The sequence below is a fragment of the Nelumbo lutea genome, chromosome 6 (genome assembly GCF_056320005.1).
Source record: "Nelumbo lutea isolate HS-2025 chromosome 6, American lotus-T2T, whole genome shotgun sequence".
In the NCBI taxonomy this organism is placed as follows: Eukaryota; Viridiplantae; Streptophyta; class Magnoliopsida; order Proteales; family Nelumbonaceae; genus Nelumbo; species Nelumbo lutea.
The window spans coordinates 23,081,522-23,095,224 of NC_142689.1; the positions used below are offsets into that span (position 1 = coordinate 23,081,522).

General features: G+C 40.3%; 1 protein-coding gene across 1 annotated transcript in view; it reads left to right on the forward strand.

The window, feature by feature from the left end:
* Positions 1-13,703, forward strand: part of LOC148847927 (phospholipase D beta 1-like) — a 31,574-nt gene that overhangs the window by 16,391 nt on the left and 1,480 nt on the right. The window contains exon 7 of the mRNA XM_088948229.1: positions 11,617-11,765. Within this exon, the coding sequence (XP_088804355.1) occupies positions 11,617-11,765 (149 nt within the window). The remainder of the gene's footprint in view (positions 1-11,616; positions 11,766-13,703) is intronic.

Sequence of the window (13,703 nt, forward strand, 5' to 3'; positions counted from 1 at the left end):
TTCTCTAACGAAGTGTCGGTCAATCTCAATGTGCTTCGTTCTATCATGTTGCACTAGGTTATTTGCAATGTTGATGGCAGCCTTATTGTCACAGTACAGCCTAAGAGGACACTCGACCTTTATCTCGAGCTCACCAAGAAGGGCCCTAAGCCACAATAGTTCAGCAACACCATGAGCCATAGCTCGATATTCTGCCTTTGCACTTGATCTAGCAACCACATTCTGCTTTTTACTTCACCATGTAACCAGATTCCCTCCAACAAACGTGCAATACCAAGAAGTAGACTTCCTGTCTCCAATAGAACCAGCCCAATCTGCATCAGTATATACTTCAATTTCAATTTTATTGTGTTTTTTGAACATAATTCATTTTCTTGGGCAAGTCTTCAAGTACCTAAGAATCCTTTCCACTGCTCTCATATGAGAAATCTTCGGAGAGTGCATGAACTGGCTGACAACATGTACAGCATAAGCAATATCTGGTCGAGTGAGAGACAAATATATCAACTTTCCCACCAGTTTTTGGTATCTCTCTTTATCAAAGTAGTCATCCCCTACTGATTCCTATAGACCATGGTTCTATTCTATTGGAGTGTCTGCTGGTCTACACCCCATCATACCTGTCTTCTCTAGAAGATCAAGGACATACTTCCGTTGACATATATAGATGCCTTCTTGTGACCTAGCAACTTCAATTCCAAGGAAGTATCTTAGATGGCCCAAGTCTTTGATCTCAAACTCAAAAGCCAAGAACTCCTTTAATCTTTTTATCTCTTCCAGATCATCCCCTGTAATCACCATATCATCCACATAGACGATGAGTGTCGTAAGTTTGCTATTCTGTTTCCTTATGAACAAAGTATGATCTACACCACTTTGAGTGTATCCCACTCTCTTCATGGCCCCACAAAGCTTCTCAAACCAAGCCGGAGGATACTGCTTAAGACCATATAATGCTTTCCACAATTTACACACTTTCCCATCAAAACCATAACCTAGTGGAGGATCCATGAATACCTCTTCACGTAGATCGTCATTTAGGAAAGCGTTCTTCACATCCAACTGATGTAGCTCCCATGAGAAGTTTGCAGCTAATGACAATAAAACCTGGATTGTGTTGAGCTTCACGACTAGAGCAAAGGTCTCTTTGTAGTCAATCCCTTTCTTTTGAGTAAACCCCCTTGCCACAAGTCTGGCCTTGTATCTTTCAATGGACCCATCCTCCCTATGCTTTACAGTGAACACCCACTTGCATCCCACAGTGCTCTTCCCTTCTAGTAGATCCACTAATTCCCAAGTCCTTGCTTTCATTAAGGCTTTCCTTTCTTCATTCATAGCCTCTCTCCATCTTGGGTCAGACACTGCCTCTGAGTACCTAGTAGGGACATGCACAGAGGAGAGATCAGACACAAAGGAATAATAACGAGGAGATAAACGTGAGTAAGAAACAAATTCAGCAATGGGGTGTCGGATAGTACAAGAACGGGTAGACTTACGAAGAGCAATAGGGAAATCCAAATCAGAAGTATGAGTGATAAGATTACCTGGAGTTGCTGAAACAGATTGATCCGAGTCCGGTTGATTAGAGGGCCCTTTTTCCTTCTGTTGTAGGTGATTCTTATATATTTTTGTTGCCTATTGGTGTCCCCAATTACATCTGCAGCATCAAGAGTGGTAACAGGTGCAATGGCAGCCTTACTAGGTTCACCCGGGATGCTACAACTAGGAGGATCAGGAGGAGCAGATGGAAGGCCCGAGGCAGAAAGAGGCACAAAAAAGGAGGGGGAAGAAGAATCCTCTTCCATCCCTCTAGTCTCCCCCTGAAGAGGATTCTGGGAAGAATGAAAATAGGAGTGAGACTCAAAAAATACCACATCTTTTGTGATGTATTTCTTCTTGGTGACGGGATCATAACACTTGTAGCCCTTCTATGTAGGAGAGTACCCTAGAAAGATTCCTTTTATAGCCCTAGGATCCAACTTGGTCTTCTTTGGATCCTTTACATGAATAAAACATACACAACCAAAGACTCTAGGTGGAAGAGGAAAGTTTGGAAGATTAGGGCTGTTAGAATGCTCAAGTCAGGGATATTTTGGTCATTCTGGTGTATCTTATTGAAAGTGAAATGTCTATTGTATCTGAGTTTAAGTTATGTGTCCCATCTTCTCTGAGGGACAAAATTGTCTTTCTTGTAACTTAAGTTTTATGAATAAAAGTCAAGTGGGTCGGCTAGGAGAGTGAGACTTTTACTTTTCTCTCTTCTAGTCTGGCCGAATATTCTTCTCCTTCTTTCTCTTTTCTTTCTTCTTCCTTCTTTTCTGCTTTAACCTAGAATGAACTAGGGTTTATTCACATGGTATCAGAGCTGTAAGGTTGTATCCTTATTTCTTTCTTGTTGCTGTTCTCTTTCTGGGTTCGCCGCCAGCTTTCACAGTTGTCTTCTTCTTTTTCGATTGACCTGAGTGGAGGTTCGATAAGGGGCTGAAAAGGAGCTATCGTTTTGTGGGTCTGGAGGTGAGAATGCCTCCAGTCGTTGCTGTGGTGGTCGTTGAAGTGGTATACTAAGCCCTCTATTCAGTATCGAAGAGGGCTGAATGTGGACAGGTATGAACACTACTGTTGTTTGTCCAAGTAAGGGATTGTAAATGTTTTCTTGTTGCTTCAAAAGTTGGTTGTGATGATGCTTGGTGTGACTGATATGCATTTCAGTTGTATTCCTCTGCATTTCTCTTCATATGTATGCTGAAAGTAGAGTTGTCGACTGCTGAGGTTCACAACAGCAGTAGATTGGTGGTGGTTGTGTAGTGGTGATTGGTGGTAGTGGTGGTTGTGTCCTAGACCTTGTGTGTAATCAGTTCTGCAGTATGCAGCCTAAGTGTTTGATGTGAAGACTGAGTGATTTCAGTCTTGGTGTGTGGTGGTGAATGGTTTTGCAGTGTGCAGCCCAGGTGTTTGATGTGAAGACTGAATGATTTCAGCCTTAGTGTGTGGTGTGTAATGTGTATTTAAAGCTGGGATTGGTGGTGCTATAAGTGAGATGAAAGAGTGTGTGGTTGTGTTGTATACTTGAAGGTGAAATAATGGAGATGGCTTCTTCCGTAGATGGGAATGACAACAAAACCAGCATCATGCTTTCTTCAGATTATATAAGTGTTCAAATGACATCCATCGAGTTGAATGGTGAGAACTATGTACCAAGGGCAAAGTCTGTGGAGGTGTTCTTGAAGGCCAAGAGGAAAGTAAAACATGTGAGGGAGGAGAAACCTTCCTCTAATTCTCCTAGGTTCAGTGATTGGGAACAAGATGATGCACAGATAATGACATGGCTTTGGAATAGCATGGAACCAAAGATTAGTGTGAACTTCATGTTCCTAGATACAACCAAAGAGATCTGGGATCATGCTAAAAAGTTGTACTTTGGACAAGACAACACAACTAGGGTATATCAGTTGTACCAAGAGTACTTCAATTTGAAGCAAGGAAGTCAAAGCTTAGAGGAGTATTATGCAAGTTTGAGGAACATCCGCAATGAGCTAAATGTGTATCACCCTCTAACATCAAATGTCCAGATCCAACAAAAGCAACATGAACAGCTTGATGTGACTAGGTTTCTTATGGGTTTGAAGGTTGAGTATGAGCCTGTCAGAGCACAAATATTGGGGGGATCAGCTCTCCCTTCACTTGAAGAAGTTTTAGCCCGTCTCAAAAGGACATCCATTGAGCCGGTGGAACACTCTTCCTTCTCTGATAGATCTGGTTTGGTAGTGATTAAAGGGAGTGTCCGTGGAAGTAGAAGTGGTGGTGGCAGCAGTGGCCCTCCAAGCAACCGTGGTGGACACATATTTAACCGGGCTAGTGGCTGGACTGGAAGCCGAGAGTCAGGGGGAGGGCGTGGAAGAGGAAGGAGTAATGCTCAGAGAAAATGTACACATTATGGCTTAGAGGGGCACACAGTTAATTTCTGCTATGATTTGCGTGGTCCACCCAACACTTGGGCTAACCATGCTACATCTAAGAGTAGTAGCACCATTACTGAAAGCCAGCAAATTGTCCCAACCCCCTCCACACCCGCTTGTTCTTCCGGGCAGGAAATGGTGAGTGTACCACAGGCAGAACACAGCTACACTTGCCCATTTAGGTATGGCTTGCTTAGCTTCCAAAGCCTCACCCTATCATTGATTCCGGAGCCTCGGACCATATGTCTGGGACTCTTGATGTATTTTCTCCCTTTCTCGCTCCTCCACATCTCAGTCAGTTACTCTTGCTAAGGTTCTACATCTCCTATTTGTGGTGTTGGTGATGTTGATTTCTCCTCCATGTCTTTAGCATCTGTTTTATATGTTCCTAAGTTTCCATTTAATCTTATGTCTGTTAGCATATTAACCAAGTCTCTTAATTGTTCTGTAACCTTCTATCCTTCTTCTTGTGTGTTTCAGGATCTCAAGACGAGGAAGAAGATTGGTGGAGGGCATGAAGTAGGTGGTTTGTATTACCTTGATGGTGGTGACCCCCCAGTGGCTTTTCAGTCGTCTCTTACTCCTCTCCAATGGCACTGCAAACTCGGTCATCCCTCTCTCAAGTCTTTGAAGCTGCTAGTTCCTTCTTTGAGTCATCTTTCATCGTTAGATTGTGAGCCATGTCAGTTAGGAAAACATCATCGAGTTTCATTTAGTCCAAGAATTGATAGTCGTGTCTCTAGTCCCTTTGCTTTAGTTCATTCTGATGTATGGGGTCCAGTTAAAGTTGTCATACAATGAGTTTAAGTACTTTGTAATCTTTGTTGATGACTTTTCAAGGATGGCATGGATCTACCTTATGAATGACCGTAGTGAATTATTCTCTAGTTTTCAGAAATTTTATGCTGAAATACGCACTCAATTTGGTGTTCATTTGAAAATACTTCGCTCCGATAATGCCAAAGAATACATCTCCTCACCGTTTCAGCGATACCTAGAACATCATGGAATAATTCATCAAACTTCTTGTGCCTACACCCCGCAACAAAAAGGTGTAGCTGAACGGAAAAATAGACATCTCCTTGAAACTGTTCGGTCCTTGATGATCAATATGCATGTCCCAAAGCATTTTTGGAGTGATGTAGTTCTTACATCCCGTTTTTTGATAAATCGGATGCCCATGTCAATCCTTGGAAGTCAATCCCCTTTCTCCGTGTTGTTTCCCACTTTGTCTCCCTTTCCTCTCACCCCAAGAGTCTTTGGTTGTGTTTGTTTTGTTCAACACTTGGGGCCTGGAGTAGACAAGTTAGATGCTCGAGCTACGAAGTGTATTTTTCTTGGCTACTCGAGGACTCAGAAAGGGTATAAGTGCTATAACCCAAAATTTCATAAATTGTTTATGTGCTCTGATGTCACCTTCTTTGAATCAATTCCATTTTTCTCAGATGTTAGGGTCTCTTCTCCCTTTGTGGTTCCTCTTCCTGTACTGGTTATGGACCCTCTCCCCGTAGCTCCCATTCCTACTGCAGATGCACATCATATGCCTGTTACTACAGAGAGGCCGCCAATTACTCAAGTGTATACCCGCAGAAGTGCTTCGGCCCCTCCACCACTTCAGCACCTGTCGACAGATCCTGCTACTGCTCCTTCTCCCTCAGATCTTGATCTTCCTATTGCTTTGTGGAAAGGTAAGCGTACTTGTACTTCTCATCCCATCTCAGACTATGTTTCCACTGCTCACATTTCTGCTTCTCATTGCAAGTTTATATCATTACTCTCATTGGTTCCCATTCCCAAGACTGTACAGGAAGCCCTTATCTCCCCAGGGTGGAGGCAAGCCATGGAAGAAGAACTCTCTACTCTACAACATAATCACACGTGGGAACTCACCACCCTTCCTCCTGGTAAGCACACTGTTGGGTGTAAATGGGTCTATACAGTGAAGCATCTTCCTGATGGCAGTGTGGAACGATTGAAAGCACGGTTGGAGGCCAAGGGCTATTCTCAGTTATGTGGTGTGGACTATATGGAGACATTCTCTCCTATGGCTAAAATTGGTTCAGTTCGGGTGTTGATCTCATTGGCTACTATGTATGATTGGCCTCTCCTACAACTTGACATCAAAAATGCCTTTCTACATGGTGATCTTGTTGAGGAGGTATATATGGAGCAACCACCAGGGTTTGTTGCTCAGGGGGAGGCTAGTAAGGTGTGCAGGACCAAAAAGGCAATATATGGACTGAAACAATCTCCTCATGCATGGTTCGACAGGTTCAGTGAAGTGGTGAAGGTCTTTGGGATGAAACAGTGTCAGGTTGATCATTCTGTATTTAGCTATAACTCAAAAGATGGAAAAATCTTGCTAGTCGTTTATGTAAATGATATTGTCATAACTAGAAGTGAGCAATGGAATTGACAGACTAAAAAAATTCTTACAGGATCACTTCAATACGAAAGATCTGGGGAGGCTAAAGTACTTCTTAGGAATAGAAGTTGCGAGGTCAAAACAGGGGATCAACCTATGTCAGAGGAAATATGTTCTTGATCTACTTGAAGAAACAGGGTTGTTAGGTGCTAAACTAGCAGAGACTCCTATGGAACTCAATGTCAAGCTAAGTGTGAATGCAGGTGAAGAGTTTGATGATCCTGGAAGATACAGAAGGGTGGTGGGAACGTTGAACTATCTGACCATTACCTGACTAGATATAAGTGTGGTGAGTCAGTTTATGCAACATCCCCGGGTTCCTCACTAGGAAGTTGTTCTGAGAACTGTTAGGTATCTAAAGGGTGCTCCAGGTCGTGGTTTGTTATACCAAAAGGGAGGAACTCTTGAGATAGTAGGGTACACAAATGCTGATTGGGCTGGCTTTATATCAGACAGGATGTCAACCATAGGGTATTGTACCTTTTTGGGTGGCAATCTTGTAACATGGAAGAGCAAGAAGCAAACAGTGGTGGCAAGAAGTAGTGTGGAAGCAAAATATAGGGCTATGGCCCATACCACATGTGAACTAGTATGGCTGAAGAACCTACTATAGGAGATGGGTTTCTATTGACAAACCCATGAAACTATACTGTGATAATCAAGTTGCTATTCACATTTCATCCAATCCTGTCTTCCATGAAAGAACTAAAAATATTGAGGTGGATTGTCACTTTGTGAGAGAGAAAGTGATAAGTGGGGTAATAACTACATCTCATGTGAGCTCAGGAAATCAGTGGGCAGATCTCTTCACAAAAGGATTGTCTCGGGGAAGAATAGATTACATTTGTAACAAGCTGGGACTATATGATATATACTCTCCAGCTTGAGGGGGAGTGTTAGAATGCTCGAGTCAGGGGTATTTTGGTCATTCTGGTGTATCTTATTGAAAGTGAAATGTCTATTGTATCTGAGTTTAAGTTATGTGTCCCATCTTCTATGAGGGACAAAATTGTCTTTCTTGTAACTTAAGTTTTATGAATAAAAGTCAAGTGGGTCGGCTAGGAGAGTGAGACTTTTACTTTTCTCTCTTCTAGTCTGGCCGAATATTCTTCTCCTTTCTCTTTTCTTCCTTCTTCTCTGCTTTAACCTAGAATGAACTAGGGTTTATTCACAAGGGCAAAGGATAGAGAAAGGGGTTTTCATACCCAACACCTTGGATGGCATCCGATTTATCAGATATGATGCGGTAAAGACTGCTTGAGACCAATAGTGCTTGGGAACCTTGTGCTGAAATAGTAAAGCTTGAGCGGTCTCCAATAAGTGCCTATTTTTGCGCTCAGCAACCCCATTCTGTTGAGGGGTACTAGCACAAGATGACTGGTGTAGCATGCCAACATCCTCCATGAACAGGTTCAAGGATCTTTCAAAATATTCAGTAGCATTGTCTGAACAGAATTGCTTAATCTTCTTGTCAAACTGAGTTTCAATCATTTTACAAAATGCCATGGTTATCCGTGGCATTTCATCACGTCCTTTTAACAAGTAGAGCCATGTGCATTGTGAATAGTGATCAATAAAACTGATAAAGTAACGAAAGCCATCTACAGAAACAAGAGGTGAAGGGACCCAAACATCAGAATGGACCAAATCAAAAGGAACTTGAATTTCATTACTAGAAATTGGATAAAGAGTTCTACATTGTTTTGACAATTGACACACTTCACAAACTAAACTTTGGCTTGAAATACCCTTGAATAATTCAGGAAACAGCCCTTGCAATGATGAAAAAGGTAAATGACCTAGCCTAGCATGCCACAAGTATAACCTAGCTATTGACTCCTCATTATTCTGACTATTGGCAGCAGTTGATTGTAAGGCCGAACTGATGTCTGCATCAAAATAGTAGAGACCTCCACACTCATGACTGCTCCCAATCGTTATCTTCGTCAATCTGTCCTGAAAGATACAATGAGTAGAAAAGAAAGTTATGCTACAGTTTAAATTCTTGGTGAGATTCGAAACAGATAAGAGGTTGGAAGTAAGATTGGGAACATGTAGAACAGATTTAAGAGAGAGGTCCTTGCTTAGGTCAACCCCCCCCTCCTAGAGATGGTGGAGAGAGAACCATCAGCAACTCTCATCTTATCTTGGCCAGACATCAATTGGTAAGAAGAAAATAAAGAGGACATGTGTGTCATGTGGTCAGTTGCACTGGAATCAATAATCCAAGAAGTAGAGTCTATAGAACAAGTTGCACTATAAGCAGAGACAATACCTGATTTGGCAAGAGAGGTGGAAGCAAGGGAATTAGTCCTTAGACGGGTTAAGGCCCAGCTAAGGACCTCTACCTCACCAGCAGTGAAACCCAAGGACCCGAATGTGGAGGAATTAGCAGTTTGTCCCATGGGAGAAGATGCAACTGTAGATGTGTTCTTCGAGCTATCACCACTGTGACTAGTAACAAGGTTCCCACTTGTTGTTTGATTCTTCTGGGGCTTATTGTCTTTCCTTATGCAGCTGGTTTAAGATGAGGATAAAGAACCCAACAAGTCTTTTTTACATGCCTTTCACCGCCACAATGAATGCACTTAAGATGCCTCTTGTCTGAGTGCTTGCTCCCCTTTTGGTTTGAAGAAATCAGGGCTGAATGTTCAACAGGTTGTTCAACTGGTTGTATTTGAGTGTCAACTTGCATCTCTTTCCTCTTAACCTCTCCATTCCTTACTAGATAATAGACATGGTGTAAATCTGGCATTTCATCCCTTCCCAAAATTTGAGACCTTTTGCTCTCATACATTGGGTCTAAACCAGCAAAGAACTTAAAGGCTCTACCCTCTTCAGTTTGTTTATCATGCCTCTCCTTGTCTTTTGCATTCTCCCAATCGAGAATAAGATGATGATCAAGTTCTTCCCATAGTCCTTCTAGGGTTGCAAAATACATTGCAACTGTCATATCTCCTTGTCTCAATGCAGCAATGTCTTGGTTTAGCCTATAATTCTGGCATTTTTCTTTCTCTGTCCATAAGTTTTAGACACTTTCTCCCAAATCTTAGCAGCAGTGGGAAAGTGTTGAACAGTCCTGGCCACTCTTAGAGTCATCGAAGCAAGCAGCCAGGACATAACAGTAGCATTTTCCTTACGTCATACTGCATACTCCACACTACCTACTTCAGGTTCCTTCTTCTGTCCATCTAAATAACCCGTAAGTTCCCGGGAAGTAATGAAGAGCATGGCTGAAATAGACCATTCTTTGAAGTTATATTCATCCAACAATACACGGGTGATCTGCAAGCTGTGCAGATTTGGATTTTCCAGATTAGGAGACCTCCCACCAGTTCTATTATCCCTAGAAGACACTTCTCCTGATATTGAAAACATCTCCTTCCTCTTACAGTGATCACAATTGAAAACTCAGTACAAAAAACACTATTTCAGACTTACCGAGGCTGTTACAAGTCTGAGAACCCCTCGTAATAGGTCTGAAACCAAGAACAATCCACCTCTGTACTGTGCTGAACTCTCCTAGGCTAGGCTGGGCTTTGACTTTTGCTGTCGTAGACTATGATCACCCTTACGATCTGTACTAGGACTGTCGAAGTTAGTCCTTCCACCTAGATCTGTTCCACACAGATCTCTCTTAGCAGCTGAATGGCTACTACCTGCTGCAAGGTGTCTAGTTGGCTTCTGGAACAAACTCCCCTTGGGCCCTACAACCAAGGGAAACCCTAGATACAGACCTTGCTGTGTTCTACGGTCAGCCCTAGGGTTTCTTCACAGCGGCTAAGATAGGAGAGAGAGAGGAAAAAAAAAGGAATAGAGAAGAGCAGAAAAGTGGCGGCTGTAACCAGACAGACGGATTAGTGCTCTGATACCATGTTTGCTGGAACACAGCAGCCAAAGAAGAAGAAGAAGAAGAAGAAGAAGAAGAGAAGAAGATTTGAGAATGGCAGCTTACTCACTTCAGCCGGCCCTACAATCTTATATGGATGTTTACAAAATAATGTTACATGAATGGACTAGAATGCCCCTGATTAGTGATGGGACACCTAGACAAATAAAATATTAAACAAGTTTAGGCCCAATAACTAAGGACTTAAGACACAAATATGACTAACATAAACACTAAACCAGCCGAACCAACACCACTTTCAGCACCTATTTCAACACTTACTGAATACCACCTTAATTGTTGGAAACTTACTGTGGATAGAAATGAATTAGATGTTTAACTTAGTACCTATTTACATTTATTATTTCTTTTTCTTGTTTCCTATATTTGTGTTTTGTACCACTATACACTCGAGTGTAGAATTGTACTTTTTTAACATTGGCTGAAGTTTTGAGAAAATTTTTGAAATTCACCTATTTTGTTAAATGATAACAATTAGAAAGAGTTATATTAAATTAAGAAGCAATTGCAAAACATGGTGTGTAAGGATAGGAATCAAACAAAATGGTACAAGACAATCCAAAGCTGTACAAAAATTACAGTTATACAGTTCATAGTAATGTTAATCTGCTGTACAATAAAATCCCGCTTAACACCCACCACCTCCATCTAACCCATAAGCAATTTCATACCTGTCTGTGCTTGTCTTGAAACATGAACAAGATCTCAAGAACAATCCTTTTTCACATTCTCATTAAGAATAAAAGTTATCTCCATGGACATCTCCTGAACCCTTTGCCCCTTCTAATGAAATGTGGGCTTGTGCAGAACCACTTTATATCAAGATTGAATGGGGATTCCTTATGACAGCTATCCTTAGTATAAACAGAAGATCCAATATTTCATCCTAACCCCAGCCCACCTTTTTGTTTCTATCTTCCAGAAAACCTCCCATTTCCTGAGAACATGGTTTACCAAGTGACTACTATCAAACATCAGTTGGTAGCCATTTCTCATTATGCAACTATCTCTTGCCATGGTGAGTATGAATGGAGAGAGAAGATTGTAGAATTGGTGAGGAATCTCTATAAACTTGCATCACAACTGATTCTACAGAATTTCTTTTGAACTAATGTCCAATACGCAGCCAGGAAATAATAGGTTTCCCCATTCATGAGTGGTGAAATTTATGGTGAAACCAAATTCGGAACCTTGACTACCAACATATTTCTCTTAGTTTTATGTGAAACCATCTTATAATATGAGGTTTGGTAGTTGTATCTAATCTTTAATGCTTTGTTTGTCAATTTCCTTTATTGAATGCAAAGTTATACTTTTGTATGCAGGTGCCAACAATTTAATACCTATGGAGATTGCACTAAAAATTGCTAATAAAATCAGAGCAAATGAAAGATTTGCTGCTTATATAGTTATTCCAATGTGGCCAGAGGGTGTTCCAACAAGCACTGCTATGCAACGGATTCTCTTTTGGCAGGTAGTCTCCAACTAGTACCTGGGAAGTCCATTTTGAGTGAGGAATGCATGTTTTTCAAAACATTACTTCATCATATTTGTAGATTTCAGCATGACTATAGTTTTCAGTACTGCTAGTATTGGTGTTATTGTTAGATTTTCTTTATTGTTTATGTATTTCAGAAAAAAAAAGAGCTATTTTTCCACCAGAAAAAAAAATAAAACAAATGAGCTATTTCCATTGGTCAGAATCTGCTATTCTGGAATTGTCCTTTATTGCTTTTTCTGTCTTTCTGGAATTAGTTGTAAGGTCATTTTTTCTATGTAGTCTTTGGAAGTGCTAGAAAATTACAATCTAGCAACAATAGAAGTTTCTCATGTACTAGGCGTGTGGAAGATTCTTAATTAATAAATTTTTGGTGCAGCGCTTAGATTCTAGTGGTCTGGTAGTCTAAAGCATATTCTTATTAATATATTTTTTCTGGTAATGATTAACTAGGAGTGTGGCAGAAATATGAATGTTGAGATGGATGAATGAGAAAACTAGAATGGACAGGGTCAGAGATTAACTTATTTGAAGGAACTCAGGAATGGCTCTGATAGGTGATAAGTTGAGGGAAAGTAGACTAAGATGGTTTGGTCATGTGCAAAGAAGTTGAAAGGACTAGAAAAGCTAGGGGTAGACCAAAAAGGACATGGGTTAAAGTGGTAAAAAATGATTTAAGGGTTCATAATTTAACAATGTATATGGCACGGAATAGAATAGAATGGAGGAACAGGAGTACTGTAGTTGACCCATATAGTTGGTAGTCTTGAGATAAGGCTTAGCTGATAATGATTAATTAAGACACAAAGGTGTACAAAGCTACCACCAGTGTTTTAGGAAGCATATGAGGCTTGTGTCTGGAGGGTTGCCTTGATGTGTGTGTGTGTATATGTATATTTATGTTTATATACATGTTTAGATGTATGTAAATGTGATTTATCTATACCTGAAGCGGTATTTTACATTTAAAGTTTTTTATTGGCTATGAGATGCTTTCTAAGCTCTTAATATTCTTATAGTTTTTGTTTGTATTCATTTATATGCTCTTCCTATATAAAACTATGCTCCACTTGTGCATGTTTCTACATTTCTCATTTTTCTTAAAAATAGTAACTCATGAGGCTTATGCCTCGTGCATCTAAAGGATCTAATGCCTTGCTTCATGTCTCCTCATTTTTTAAACATTGGCTACCACCTGTTTTACCCGTATAAAGGACATGAATGGACACGGTATCGGATATGGAATTACACTAAAAATTGAAGTATCCAACATGATATGGTTATGGCACCCTTGTACAGGTATTCTGGTATCATAAGGTACCACTAATCAATGACATTATAATCACCTAGCCCATTTTTTACTACAAATAATGTTTTCATAGATCTTATTAAAAGCTTTATGCATCTCTAATCCATTTAGTTCTTAACAAATTGCAAAAGACAAAGAGCATCAAACCGTCAAAGAACAAAGAAAATTATATAAGAGAGCAATGCCATCAAATCTTTAAGTTCTATCAAACTATGTTATTCAATTTGGATGTTTGGTCAAGTTTACACTGGCTACCAATTATTACCCTCTCAATTAAAATTGAAATTAGGGTGCAGGAGTTTGCAACTTATAATATATGCATATGTGTGGTAAGAATAGAACAATTAGATTGATGTTGAATTGTTCAGTTGGTTTAGTTGGGGTGTAATTTTTGGCATTTGTTTGGTAACATCAATCTCCAAATACATGTATTTTAATATTTTGCTTTTCTTTCCCTGAATCTGTGTTTATGCATCGAAACCCCATGAAAATCCGTTCTTTTTCATCGGTATGAGAATCCATTCTCTTGAAACTGAAGAAATTTACAGTTTTCTCTCATGCCATATTTTTCATGTTAGATCATTATTTCTAATTCTCCAAAGGAA